General features: G+C 33.5%; 1 protein-coding gene across 1 annotated transcript; it reads right to left on the reverse strand.

The window, feature by feature from the left end:
- Positions 1 to 866: 866 nt before the first annotated feature.
- On the reverse strand, positions 867 to 9428 carry LOC127736247 (uncharacterized). The gene is made up of 2 exons (XM_052246843.1): positions 9286 to 9428; positions 867 to 2736 (listed from the first exon to the last, which is right to left on the reverse strand). Exons 1-2 carry the CDS (start codon positions 9332 to 9334, stop codon positions 1400 to 1402), a joined length of 1386 nt encoding a protein of 461 aa, XP_052102803.1. The 5' UTR covers positions 9335 to 9428; the 3' UTR covers positions 867 to 1399.
- Positions 9429 to 15133: the final 5705 nt, after the last annotated feature.

Genomic DNA, 15133 nt, shown 5'->3' on the forward strand with positions numbered 1-15133 from the left:
AAATTTAGGTTTCAACTCGACTCCTAACAAATTTATTGTGTTTCTTCCAAATCTAAAGCACTTTTATAGATGATCATTGCTGAAATCTTTTTTCATAGGATAAATCCCTCTGAAACAATTCATTTTTCGAGCTTAAACAATTTTTTTCGTTGCTGCAGCAGCCATATTGGATGTTTTAATCATATGATTAAAATTTAAAACACCTTCATGAAATATATTAAATTTATCGTCAGTTTTGGCATTTTTAACACTGCGTTAAAATTAACGACAAGTTAAACAACACACTAATCATATGATTATTTTTAATCGAATGATTAAGAAATTTTAACGACTGGTTAGTACTAACGACAAGTTGAACAACAGCCCCAAGAACATCTACAAGTCTTTACCGAAATATGGAAAAGGTCAAATCGAAGGTGATTGAGAATTAACCTCTTTCCAGTGTTTTTGCATGATCTACAATAAATATTAAACCTCTAAAGATGTAGTGTCCTTTTCTCTAGTCCAGGTTTTGTAACTGCCGCTCAATTTTTAATGGAACAGACTGTTCTGAAAGGTGAAACTACAAAGGTAAAAACAATTTCAACATAATCAGCTATAAGACGACAAGCTTTTTAGAAAAGCTTTTACTTGTGCTCTATATCTTCTATAATTGTTGTGAAAAAATTTAACAGGAACAATCACCGATCTGCTATCAATATCTAAATCTCTGATTAACGAAAAACATTCAGATATGGAATAAGACATTTACTGATGCTATCTCTAACATGGGACAGGAAAAGGAATATGGCGCAGGGGTTAAGTTAGTTATTTTTAAAGATATAAACCCTTGCTCCCAAAAAATATTAAAAAACAACAACACAAAATAATGGCCAATTATACCGTATTAAAGAATTAAAAGAATACTTTAAATCATAAATTATTCTGAAAATCTTCATATAATTGCTAGTATATTTTTATACAGCTTAAAATCCATTTCTCCTGATGCATTTCATGTGAAAAATCAAGAGACATTATTCCCGTTCAATTTTCTATTTTTTCAAATGGTAATTTTATTTTTCAACAAAAAGTCAAAAGACATATCAGTAATAATTCAATAATTTTGATATATCTAACATTGTCTATTGAAAAAGACGTACGTCTTTTATGTTGTTAATTTGACTTTTAGCAGCTAATATTATTAATTAGATAACATTTAAGTAAACATAGTTTTTGCAATGGGTCAGAAAAAGCTACAAGTGTATTTGAAATATTTGCAAAAGTTAGATTACTTTCTAAAAAACATATTTATGTCTTACAGAACTATAGTTTGCTACACATAACAATTGTTGGATGTCGGAAAGAAACCAAATATAATGCAAGAGCGTTCAGTCAGTAGGTATAAAGCTCACCAGTCATATTAAAAATACCATGGATCAGTACTCTTAGAATTTTTCATGTATGTTTTGGCTGTTTTGTCGGGTGTCTGGTCAGTATTTCCTCCTTTTCCGTAATTTTGAGCGTCCATGTTGGTAAATTCGTCGAAGGCCGAAGGAATTACCGGCGGCGGCGCTCCTCTTAACAACGTGTCCTGTTGTATAACATTTTGATTATTTCCTTTCTGTGAATCGTCAGCTATGAATTCACTTAATGCAGGAATTTTCTTCAAAATATTTGAAGAGCTAAATTCGGGTAATATGTCTGTCGGCGGAAGAGGCGGCGGCTGATTAAATTGACTAAGTCTGCGTTTAGTTTCAATTGCAGGCCTCAAGTATCGTCCATCACTGATATGCTGTTGTTGAAATAATTGTGTTTTATCGGCGATTTTCGGTTGTTGAAACATTTGTGAGTTATCCCCTACACTTTGTTGTTGAAAAAATTGTGAATCGAGTAGCGAAGGTTTCCGGTACATTGATCTTGGTTCAGTCGTTAAAAGCTCGAACTGACGAAAATCATGTTTGTTTGCGAAGTTTTTATCAAAATAAGGAATATCTGTTCGAGAGTTGATTCGCTGCATTCCAATACTTGGATCGATGAATTCTTTCAATCTTGGTCTTCTTAGTCTTCTTTGTTTTCGTTTAGGCTTCTTTGAAGTCACCACAACTTTTTGAGCTTTCACTCTATCAGCCTTTATTTCATCAGCTTTTAATGTGTTTGTTCTCATATTGTCTGTGCTTATGTAGTTTGCATTGAGTTCTTTTACCTTCAACAGTCCATCGTTGTCTTCTTCATTTGCTTCACTCAGCACTGGAGCTTCTTGTATCACAGCCGAAGGTATAATTCTTTTTTGTTGTCCTTGTCGTCCTTGTCGCCCCCTGTGCTTGTCAAGAATGTCGTTACGTGGTTCGTAAGGCGATGGGTTTATTGGCCCATCAATGGAAGATTTAATAGAGGGTTGATCACTTGGTCTTGGTCGTCGTCCCTGTCTGCCCCTGGGATGTTCAAACTTTCCGTTTCGTGGTTCGTTAGGTGATGGGCTTATGGACCTATCAATGGAAGATTTAATAGATGGCTTTTGTTTTCGTCGTCGTCGTTTCCTCTTTTTACGAAGACTAGTACCTTGTGCTTCTCCCATGGATTGGACAGCGTTACGTTTCCGCAGGACGTGATGTCTTTCGCCATCCGGATAAAAGTCCTTCAAGTTGTTGAATTTTTCAATAATAGTTATTTCCTCTGGGCTGAGACTATGCTTAATTTTCCTTAGTAGTTTTTCTTTATAATACTTCGGTAAATTGTTTAACTTCTGGCCATTGGCTGCTGAAATGACAAAAATGGAAATCAACCTTCAGCATAAAAAGAACTGTCATCACTTTAATATATTTTATGCTCAAAATGATACGGTAATAATACATACAAATTTAATACATTTATTTGTTTTATCAGTTCAAACTAAAACATTCTATAGTACGTATACAAGAAAAGAAGACCCGGAGCATAGCATTGCGACAATAACCCAACATCATAGTGAAACAAAAAACATGTGAAACAAAAAACATGTCATTTAATTGCGTTTGAATAATTGCATTTATTAATCAGCAGTTCATACGTTAAACAATTATACGTGCATGTTGATATGTACATGTACATGTACACAATCGGATCTGTATGTAAATGCAAATGTGCAATGCGTTCACATGGTTTTTATACCAGTGGTGTATCATTGTCACATTTTTACAGTTTGGTTGTTCTGTAACACTACTGTCCCAGGTTAGGGGAGGGTTGGGTGCCTACTAATATGTTTAATCCCCCACATTCCTTATATGCCTGTCCTAAGTCAGAAGCCTGTAGTTTCAGTGGTTGTCATTGGTTCATGTCTGTCATATTTGTTTTTCGTAAATTGTTTTTGTTATAAATTAGGCCTTTAGTTTTTTAATTGAATTATTTCATATTTTTCAGGTCAGGGCCTTTTATAGCCGACTATACGGTATGGGATTGTTGTCACATTTGAGGGTCGTATGGTTGCCTATAACTGCTAACATCCACATCATTTGAACTTTGGTGGATAATTGTCTCATTAGCAATCATACAACATCTCCTTATTTTCATATTTTCAATAAAAAAATTGTATTTTCCAAGATTGAACTTGATAGTCGAGTCATGGAAGGGGCTTAATTCGCCTTTACCATTGGTCCAATTATTACACTAACTTCTGTGTCTTGTCTATGAAGGAACTTAATTCGCCTTTACCATGGGCCCAATTGTTTCACAAACCTGTGCGTCTTGTCATGGAAGGGGGTTAATCCGCCTTTACCATTGGGCCAATTATTGTTACACCAAATGTTGTGTCTTGTCATGGAAGGGGCTTAATTTGTTTTACCATTTGGCCGATTGTTATACTACCTTGAGTTTCTTGTCATAAAAGGGGCTTTATTCATCCTTTACCATTGTGTCACTTGTTACACACACGTGTCTGTCTTGCCATGGAAGGGGAATAATACGCCTTCATGAATGGACTAATTGTTACACTACTTTGAGTGTCTTGTTATAGAAGAGACTTAATCCGTCTCAACCATTTGGCCAATTGTTACACAAATAGTGTATGTCTTTTCATAGAAAGCGCCTAATTCGCCTTTACCATGGATCCAATTGTTACACAAACGTGTGTGTCTTGTTATGGACGGGGCTATCTCCGCCTTTACCATTGGGCAAACTGCTACACAAACTTGTCAACCTTGTGTGTCGTGTCATGGCAGGAGCTTAATTCGCTTTAACCATTGTTCAAATTGTTACACAACTTCACCACTTGGAACTGTTGGTTCAATAGTTCGATGTAAGCAGCAACCTTCTATCAATGAAACCATGATAAAAGATCACACGATATCCATGCATACTCTCAATCAGAAACTAATACAATCTCTTTCTTTTGTACTGTTGTGTCATCTAATGTCTAAAACATAATTGATCAAAATTTTCCATATCGTAAGAATGTTCCTACATCACCAAAACCTATTCATAAATGAATTACCCAAAAAGGAAGTCATGCATTTATTATAAGCATTACACTGACCATGAAACGAATTCTTGATTAAAACCCATCAGAAGGTCATTTGAAAGAGCCTTAAACTCTTTACAATATTCTAAATTTGTAAGAGAATGATCATCCCTTTGTTTATGAAAAGTACTTAAAATCATGAAAGGAAAGCAAACCATTTTTGTCACAACACTCGACAGTCAGAAGGCATTTGACGTTGTTAGTCACGAAATACTGATGGACAGGCTATATCATTACGGACTAAATCTGAATTTGTGGAACATTATTGAGGAGCTATATAGCGGGGTAACATCAACAGTAAAATGGAAAGGAGAAACAAGTACAAGCTTTGATATACACCAGGGCGTGCGTCAAGGAGGTGTCATATCTACTCACCGATATAAGGCCTACATAAATGAACTGCTTCTAGATCTGCAAAAACGAAATCTGCGTACTCATATAGGCAACAATTATGTGGGATGTCCTACTTGTGCAGATGACATCGTACTTTTATCCCTCAATAAAGAAGAAATGCAAGAAACGCTGAACATTGCCGATAACTACTCAAAAGATCATCGATTTAACAACCATCCGCAAAAGAGTAATGTTATAATAAAGACTGGAAAAATATATAACGATCCTGAAGATAGCGATTCTTTTAAAATTGGCAACAATGATTTAAATTGTTCTGATCGTACAACTCATCTAGGACTCACAAGATCAACAAAAGATGAAACCAGAATAAATGTAGAAGATCGCACCCGTTTAGCAAGAAGAACGTTGTACTCTCTCATAAAGACGGGTGTACATGGCTCAAATGGTTTAAACCCTAAATCATCATATAGGATCTATAATGCATACGTCCTACCAAGGCGCTATAAGGGCTTGAAACTCTGTATGTGAACTCTAAAGAAATGACGCTTCTATCAAGCTTCCATCTCGATATTTTGAGAAAACTACAGTCTCTTCCTAAAAGGACAGCATGTGCATCAGTATACCTACTTCTGGGAGCTCTTCCGCTTAATGCTGAAATTCATAAAAGACAACTTAGCCTCTTATTTGGTGTTCATAACAGCAACAATGAAACTATTAGATCACTAGCTATGCGTCAATATATGTCCGGCAAATCAACAAGATTCTTTACCAAAACAGCAGAAATTTTAGAGATGTACAACCTACCTTTCTTTCTTGAATTATTCGAAAAGAGGTATACAAAAATAGAATGGAAAAAAATGACAAAATCAACAATAAACAAACATTGGACTAACAAACTACGCTTAGAATGTGAAGAAAAATCAACTCTACAAAATTTAGCAATTTCAAACTTAGGAATAGGTGTCACACATCCTGTTTGGGCTACAGTTTCCTCATCAGTCTCGGACATCAAAAAAGCAATTACAAAAATTCGCTTGTTAACGGGAACCTATCTATTACAAGCTCATAGACACAGATTTAACCAGGCCGAAGTAGACCCGATTTGTCCAAATTGTGGAACTGAAACGGAAGACCTATGTCATGTGTTCACAACCTTTCATTGTATATGAACATCATGGTAGCATTATATACTCCAATCAAAAACTTTATGTTGAGTATTATATCTGAAACAAAATGGACAACTCACTTCAGTAACCGTGATGCAATATGTACACTTATAGTAAACTGTCAGAACTTTACAAATCTGGGCATTATACCGAACAACCAAGAAATACTTGGAAAGATTGAAAACATGTCAAGAATATACTGTTATGAAATTCACAAAAAGAGATTATCCACCGAGATATAACACTTCCCTGGGTCTCACAGCTCCCCATTAAGACACCAATGACAATATTTACTACCATGTGTCTATGTGATATATATTATCAATAGTAAAATAGTAGCCGTTTAAAACTTTAGTATGAACTATATGCTTAACTATCTGCAGCATTAATATCTGCTTGCCTACCTCTAATATACAACATATAAAAGCCTAAATGTGCGTTTAGCTTGACTTTTTAAATCTGAGTAGAACTAACTTTTATAACGCAAACATATATCATTGCTTATTAACAGAGATGTCAACATTATCTAGAAACTATCCATCTTTATCATCTCTGGAATGCAAAGTTTTTTTAGACTTACTCTACTAGGCTTTCATATGAGTGATGTCTCTTAACACATAAACTATATCCAGTTTCTTCAACAGTCAAACTAGTGCCGACTCATAGATTTTATTAAGCTAGACATTGCTTTTATCATCGAATCTAAATCCTGGCGAACGTATGGGTTATTCGTGTATATAATATGTACATTTCTGTAAAAAAAAATTGTGCATGTGCAACGTTCCGGTGGAGAATTTCTTTTCAACATTTTAAATTTGGAATAACTTGTCAATACGTTAACATTTTTAAAAAAACTAATCCGTTAAGGGAACACAGCTAGCAGGAGGGATTTACATAACGAAAAAGAAGAAGAAAGGGATTATCTTACATACTTGTATGTTTGTATAAAAGTCTGGTGTATTCTTTTGTTCATATAAAATATTCATTGTAATTAATGACTTTACATGTATTATATGTGATTTATCGGAGAGTGCAAATCTGAATTGCATAATTTGTGTCCAGTCCATTTGTCTCAGACAATTAACTATGTGTTCACTAATTACAAGTAAGACAGTTATCATCACGGATAACGCAAGAAAAATGTCAACGTTTGGTATCAAAATGTGTAAGTCATATGATGTCCACGACAATGTTTATTACAAATGGAAATATCATTCTCTCTATACAAAGGCTTTACATTCACAAACATGTAATTTCAATGTGAATGTAGGTAGCAATATTACATGGTAATACAAGTTTAGAAAAAATGACAAATAATAAACTAAAACTATCATGAGGGCTTTATTTAAAGAGACCGATTGAAAAAAAAGGTAAATATTTTCCTTTCATTAATTCCTTTCATGTCTCTGTAAAAGGAAACTTGATAATATAAAATGCTATGTTATACAAATTATAGTCAGAATTGCATACTTTCTTTGAAGAATGTTTTTCTTTGCAAGCTATATGGTTTTTTCATTCTAATAAAATTGAGAATGGAAATGGGAAATATGACAAAGAGACAACAACCCGACCAAAGAGCAGGCAACAGCCGAAGGCCACCGAGAAAATATCGCACCCGGAGGTGGTCCTCAGCTGGCCCCTAAATAAAATTGTGTACTAGTTCAGTGAAAATGGACGTCACACTAAACCCCAAAACATATAAATGAACTAAAATAAAAAAAAACAAACAAAACTAACAAAGGCCAGAGTCTCCTGGCTTGGGACACGCGCAAAAACTCTATTTTGACCTTTGGCGTGACAGGAATTGCAAACCCTGTCATTTGTTTTGTTGTGTATTGTCTCATTTAAAAAAAAGGATTATTAAAATAATATATTGTAATTTCTGACATGAATACCATATGTAAATGTTTTAATGTGATAATTGGCAATTTCCCAAGCATATCCATAATGTCTGAATAATTATTAGAAACAATTTTCAATGAAACAGTTATCTAACAAACCAAGAATCAGAACAGACAGCCATCCTATAATACTTTCTCCTCACTGTTTAAATCCGGAAACTTGACAGATGTACTCATGCGAATGCTTAATTACAATTTTCAAGATTTGTTTTCATATTTATTTTTTTTCTACAGCATACAGATAAAGTATTGGATATCATGGCCCAGAAACACTGTTTCCGTACTAAAATTAAGCGAAATACTTATTCTTACTCGTCTTTGATTAGCCGTCCGGTTCATGAACGAGTTATCGTTCGAATTATCTTCCTTTGGTCGGTCGCCAGTTTTGGACCTGTTGAATACACCTTATATATAAAAATAAAAAGAAGTGGTATGATTGCCAATGAGACAATTCTCCACAAGAGACAAAATGACACAGAAATTAACAACTATAGTTCACCGTACGGCCTTCAACAATGAGCAAAGCCCATACCGCATAGTCAGCTATAAAAGGCCCCGAAATGACAAATATAAAACAATTCTAACGAGAATACTAACAGCCTAATTTATGTACAAAATACTGAACGAAAAACAAATATGTTACAAAGCCACAAACGACAACTACTGAATTACAGGCTCCTGACTTTGGACAGGCACATACAGAATGTTGCGGGATTATACTAGTTTGAAGGCACTAACCCTCCCCTAACCTGGGACAGTGGTGTAACAGCACAACATAAGAACAAACTATAAAAATCAGTTGAAAATGGCTGAACTCATCAGACGGATACAAATAGAAATAAATCTAACAAAAACACAGACTGAACGTGGCAGGGTACTTATACACGCCACAACAAAAATCGCTATTTGTCTGGCATTACTGGACAACACAAAGGTTACCGTAAAATTTTGACGTCAAAATAGAAAATGTCTGACGCCACAAAGGAAAAGTGATTGTTGTACGACGTCAATAGCTCAAGTGTTGCAGATTCTCGGGTCAAGTGTCGCAGATTCCCAAATAGCAATAAGGTCTATTGACGATATTATTTTCTTGCGTCCGAAGTGTTTCATTAGGAACGCTTGCAACCGAATATTTGAAAGCCAAGTTGAAGAGCTATATAACCAAAAAAGGACCTAAAGAATGGCCAAATTCATCAAAGGTCAACTTTGCTTGAAGGACATTTCAAGAATTGTTTTGAAACATTTAAAGGTTATTTTGCCAACTGGCTGCTATCTTCATATAAAAATCGTTCATGTGTGTTGTTTTTCCTTCATTTTGTATACGTGACATGTCATATATTTACAATTTCGTTTTTCTTTTCTTTCAAAGAAAAATCCAGATAAACTTTCTTACCTGCAATAAAGAAAACTAAAGCAATGATTGAAATAAACAGCTCCTTCATAATTATTATCACTTCTCGTTCTGAGGAGACGTTCCTATCAAATGCTTTCTAAGAATCCTCTAAACAAATGCACGTTTTATATCTTGTTTAATGTAATTCATTGTAATTAATCATTCTAACGAAATGTAATAAGCGATGCATTTGAAGTTTATATCATTTACTAATTTGAAAGTTGTAAAAATGACAGACTAAATTGATACTTGTTCGTGGTAAACGTTTGTCGTTTAGGGGGAAATTCGTTTTTTCTTCTTATAATTAATGTTTTGAAAAAAATCAAGTGACAAGACTGCCATGTTTCTTGTATCCGACAATTAAATAGTCTTTTGTAACAGGTGAAGTATAAATCGTCAGATAAAAAGGAAACATCTGAGTATGTACTTATATATAGATAAAACATCAAGACGCGAGCTATATTTATTACAAATGATGTGTCACTTTTTTGAAGAAGACAACACTATATGACAAATACAATGTGATAACATAACTGAAAACAAATTGTATTGGCACTACCAAGTTGAACCCTTTTGACAGGAGAATGGTTCCTGTTCCTGTTAAATTGACGGATCTGAATTGAATTTGTCCATTACCTAAAAAAAGAAAACAAATAATTACCGTAACCGTTACGCTGGCGATACTTTTTACTTAAAACATCATAGTTCTTTAATTATACAACGGACTTCTAATCCAGGGAACTATTTCAGTTTCATACAGGAAACTTGTTAAAACATTTACAACAAAAGAGACGGGATCTCGCCCTTTTAAATTTAATTTTCCTTTTTGGACGGTGATGTTCCATTGGTCGGATTAAATAAAGGCTTGATTGTACTAGAATGTTTCAGTGTTTGTTCTAATTTACTTTTCTTCACGTAAATTTGGTATGCGGAATAAGAAGAAAATAATGTTGGCATTATAACGACAAATGCTTCAAGATCGATCTAATTTACATATTTTCAATATAGAAACCTGACCTTAAAATCTTACTTACTGGAAATCAAAATACATGGAAATATCAGTGTGTTTAAAATAATCAGGTATATTTGGTTTCACCTGTTATCAACAGCATTATGATAGAACATGTGGAGCAGGAATTGCTTTCCCTTCCGGAACACCTGAGATCACACTCGGTTTTTGGTGGGGTTCGTTTTGCTCAGTCTGTTGTGTTCTATGTCATATAAGAATAAGGAGATGTGGTATGATTGCCAATGAGACAACTATCCGCCAAAGTTCAAATGAAGTGGATGTAAGCAATTATAGGCAACCGTACAGTCTCCTACAATTAGAACAACCCATACCGTATAGTCGGCTATAAAAGGCCCCGGCATGAAAAATATGAAACAATTCAATCAAGAATACTAACGGCCTAATTAATAACAAAACAATTTACGAAAAACAAATATGACAGACATGAAGCAACGACAACCACTAAACTACAGGCTCCTAACTTGGGACAGGCACATAAACAATGTGGTGGGGTTAAACATGCATGTGAGCGTTCAAACCCCCGCCCTTTTTAACCTGGGACAGTGGTGTAACAGTACAACATAAGAACAAACTATAGAAATCAGTTGAAAAAGGCTTAACTCATCAGATCGATACAAAGCAGAAAAACAACAAACAAAAACACAGACCGGACGTTGCAGGATATTTATCTATCACTCATCCCTAACAACAAATAAGACACTAAGTACAGATCTAGAGCACTCGCAGTTACTGACAGCTAGTTCAAAGCCAATAACTAATAAAAAAAAATCATGTATCTAAGATTGAAATATCAATCAGTACATATCAAATATCCAATGGATTTAGTGTAAAGCCGTCATTAACAATCAGAGAAAAACATGACCTGGTATAATGCCAAAATATAGGTATCGACAGATTGCAGTACCGTGAAAGTATATATGTGTATAACAATAATATCTAATATGGTTTTAATTTACTGATAACAAAATCAATATTTATACCAATAAACACAATATTCAAAGATTTAAGTACAGAATTGTTAACGTTTTAGAATAAGTTTATTTAAAGGATTTATAAGTTTACCCGGACTGTATCTAAATTTTTTCAGGGCTCGCTTAACAACATAACCGTAAATTTAGGATGTGCTATTCCGTTTGAAATAAGTTTTCTGCAGGTACAAAAACTGTGGTAACGAAATCCCTGACTTAATAATTTTGGTACTTTTTTCAGAAAGTTTATAACCTCTTGGTCTTGAACGATGTTGGGGTCCCCTGTAATTACATGGCCATAGGTAACACATCACAGAATCATGTTGAAGGAGCATTATTTTCTATACTAACGTCTGATGTAACTGACGTATAAAAGTTTAAAAATAAACTTCAGAAGTTCTACTGGGTTTTTATACGAATAAGAAATTTTAGGTGGCTCAATGTTATCAAAATATGGAGGTATAAAGTTTTGAACGGTAGAGTCATAAAAAATACTAGACAACTTAATAAAATCAATACCTCTTAGTGTGTTTTATTTTTAGAAAATACTTTTCATGATCTTCAGGTTTGTCAATTTGAGGGAACAGTCTACGGTTACAAAATGCTGTAATAAAACGTGTACACTCATCTTTTGGACTGAAAACGATATTGTATCACAACCGTTATAAATATTATGTAATTTACTAATTGACATTTTGACACGGTTTGCATAATAATTGATGTCTAACAATGTTTTTAAATATAGATAAAAAAATCATCAAGTATAAAATTAGAACGATGTTTATCGTTGATTGCGGTTAATGCGATTGCCATGAGACCTATGATTGCGTTGTCTTTTATCAACAATAGTCACAATATCAATAGAGGAAGTTTTAGATATGTTCCTTGGCCCATGATATTGTCATTTGGACCTAGGGGATACGTTGTCTGTAGTCGTTTAATCCAAGACAGTTCGCAAATTTTACAGGAATCTTCAAACTGTTTATGTGATTGTCCTTGTTGTTTACGGACGGTTTGAAGTGGTTGGAATTTTATAAATTTAATATTGTTTTTGTGTTTTTCCAAATGTTGGTAAATTAACTTTTGAATTTCTTAGGTTTGCGGAAGCGGTACAGATGCTCTTGTGTTCATTTGAAAAATTCACGTCAAGTTTACTCTACTTAAATACTGCATTTCGGTGTGGTTCATGTTAAAAGATATATGAGGCTTTGGTTATGTTTTGTTTACCATTGTTTGTCTTTTGGTCGTTTTTGGTTTTTGCCATGTCGTTGTCAGTTTGTTATCTACATTTTTGGTTGTTTGAATATTACTTTGGTATCTTTCGCCTCTCTTTAAAAACAAAACTATGAAATAAGTATTCTAAGTGTATGCAAGGACAGCTTATTTATTATTCTTTCCTTTCACTATTTTTTTAGGTCCCAATTTGTTATATACCTCCTAATATTATCTGACCTATATATACACTTCTAGGAATATCAATGGTTAAAATCGAACAAGTGGAACCGTATATTAGGTCAGTTGGCGTGTTTTGTTTTAGATACACGATCAATGGGCTGGGTTTATTTTAAACACACGGTAAATAGTAGAAATCAGTTCATTAAAAAGACAGAATTATTTTCTAATTCATTGTAAACATACAAAATTATGCTTTTTTCTTTCTTTAATTCAATACATGTTTTTGAGACGCTGACTGTAAATAATTGAATGTTATGTTTAATGTTTCTCACTGTAAATAATTGAATGTTATGTTTAATGTTTCTCACTGTAAATAATTTAATGTTATGTTTAATGTTTCTAACTGTAAATAATTTAATGTTATGTTTAATGTTGTATTAAAATTATGATATCAAGGTTTACAACTACATGTAGGGGGCCTCGGTGGCCGAATGGTCTAAGTAGTTACTAATGTAATCACTAGCCAATCAACACTGAGGTTGTGAGTTCGAACCCCGCTCGTGCGGGTGCACTCGACTCCAATCTTAATTGACTAGGTTTGTCAGTTTTCCTATCAAAGGTCGGTGGTTTTCTCCGGGCACTCCGGCTTCCTCCACCAATAAAAACTGGCCGTCACGAAATAGCCCAAAAGCGGTGCTTAAAAGTGGCGTTAAAACACAAAAAATCAAAAATCAATCAAATCAACTACATGTACATCTAAATTCCCCATATTAAGATTGTCGGCAAGATTATTTCGTTACACAATGTGCTAGTGACTTAATACGATAGGTGTACGGGGTCCGTAAATTCCATATGGGTCTCGAGTTCTCTCTCTCTCTCTCTCTCTCTCTCTCTCTCTCTCTCTCTCTCTCTCTCTCCATATGAATCGTATTAGGTAAATAGTAATCCATAGCCCCATTGTTTTCTATGTTAAATTCTGCAATTTCAAGCATTAATGGCTACTTTGTCATAAGTTCAAACGAAGTGGCAGTCATTTCATGTCAAAACTATACCTTATCCTGACTTGTGCTGAAAAATTCAATATACCTTTAATTGCATATTATAACGCACTGGTTCCCAGAAGTTTAGTAGTACAAAAACAGGTACTTCTGATTTTAACAACAGGTCAAATGTGCCTTCCTATTATAATTTCATATATAGTTTATATTATTCAAAATAAACTTTTAAAAAGGGTTCTACAGTGATATCAAGTCATTAAGCTTTCATTTGATACCAACATTACCCAAATATGTTACTTACCGACAAAGTCACAACTATGCGTAGGGACTATTTTGTTTGAAATATGTACAATGTATTGTATGTTCTTTCTTACCGGGCCCAATGATTGATTCTATACATATACAGAACAATACTTCAGACGCACGAACATTTGAAAATGCCGTTTTCTTTAACAAATTCAATTCAATTTAAAACAAGTTCCTGTTAAAGGCTTTTCATGTCTTAAGTAAGCAAACACAGAAGAAATGATCGTTTTGTTGATACGTATTCCCAAATTACATATTATGTTATACTTTAATAATGTTCAATTCTTTACTTTCTTTATGTATTTACTGTTTTAAATTAGTTTTGAATAAACAATATTAACTAGTAGTTTTATTATTTTAGAATACATAACAATATAATGTTTTAAATATGGCTGCTGTATGTATATGTAATATAACTTGTCTCTCACAAAAAAAAACTTATTTTTTGGTGGGGTTCGAGTTGCTCAGTCTTCTATGTTATGTTTTGTGTACTGTTGTTTGTCTATTGGTCTTTTTATTTTTTAGCCATGGCGTTGTCAGTTTATTTTCTACTTATGGGTTGAATGTACCTTTGGAATCTTTTGCCTCTCTTTTAGGTAACACTTTGAACTCAATGAATATGACCAATAGAAGACAATATAATTTGATACATGGCTGACTGACTAATGAATCAGAAAATAGAGTAGAACTACAGTACTAAGATGATATAACATACCAATAAAATAAGACTGCATAAGAGAATAGGAGAAATGATGAACTCTTAACATACATACAATAAAACTACTTATTAATATTACTTATTCTGCAAGAAAATAAATATATGAAAAATCTGATGGAAGATTCGGTTTATGTGTATTTTTTGAAAAAGCAGATTAGAATGTTATTTTATTAATGTTATTTACTGTATAGATATGATATATAATGTACTATATAGATATGATATATAATGTACTATAGAGACCTGATATGTAATGTACTATATAGATATATAATATGCAATATAGATATGATATATAATGTACTATATAGATAATGTGGCAATATTGGAATTATTAGTTAATTAATTAGCTTCCTTGATTTGGAGCGTATTTACATTTTACATAATTACAATTGTTTACATGAAAAATTTCACCTGTGTTAAAGTTAAAGGT

This window comes from Mytilus californianus, unplaced genomic scaffold (assembly GCF_021869535.1).
Source record: "Mytilus californianus isolate M0D057914Y unplaced genomic scaffold, xbMytCali1.0.p SCAF_3, whole genome shotgun sequence".
NCBI classification, from domain to species: domain Eukaryota; kingdom Metazoa; phylum Mollusca; class Bivalvia; order Mytilida; family Mytilidae; genus Mytilus; species Mytilus californianus.

Excerpts from the sequence above, each read along its gene's own strand:
- LOC127736247 (XM_052246843.1), bottom strand. The coding sequence starts at position 9,334 with ATGAAGGAGCTGTTTATTTCAATCATTGCTTTAGTTTTCTTTATTGCA. Across the intron at positions 2,737-9,285 it reads TTTAGTTTTCTTTATTGCAG|CAGCCAATGGCCAGAAGTTA; the intron begins GTAAGAAAGTTT and ends TTGTCATTTCAG.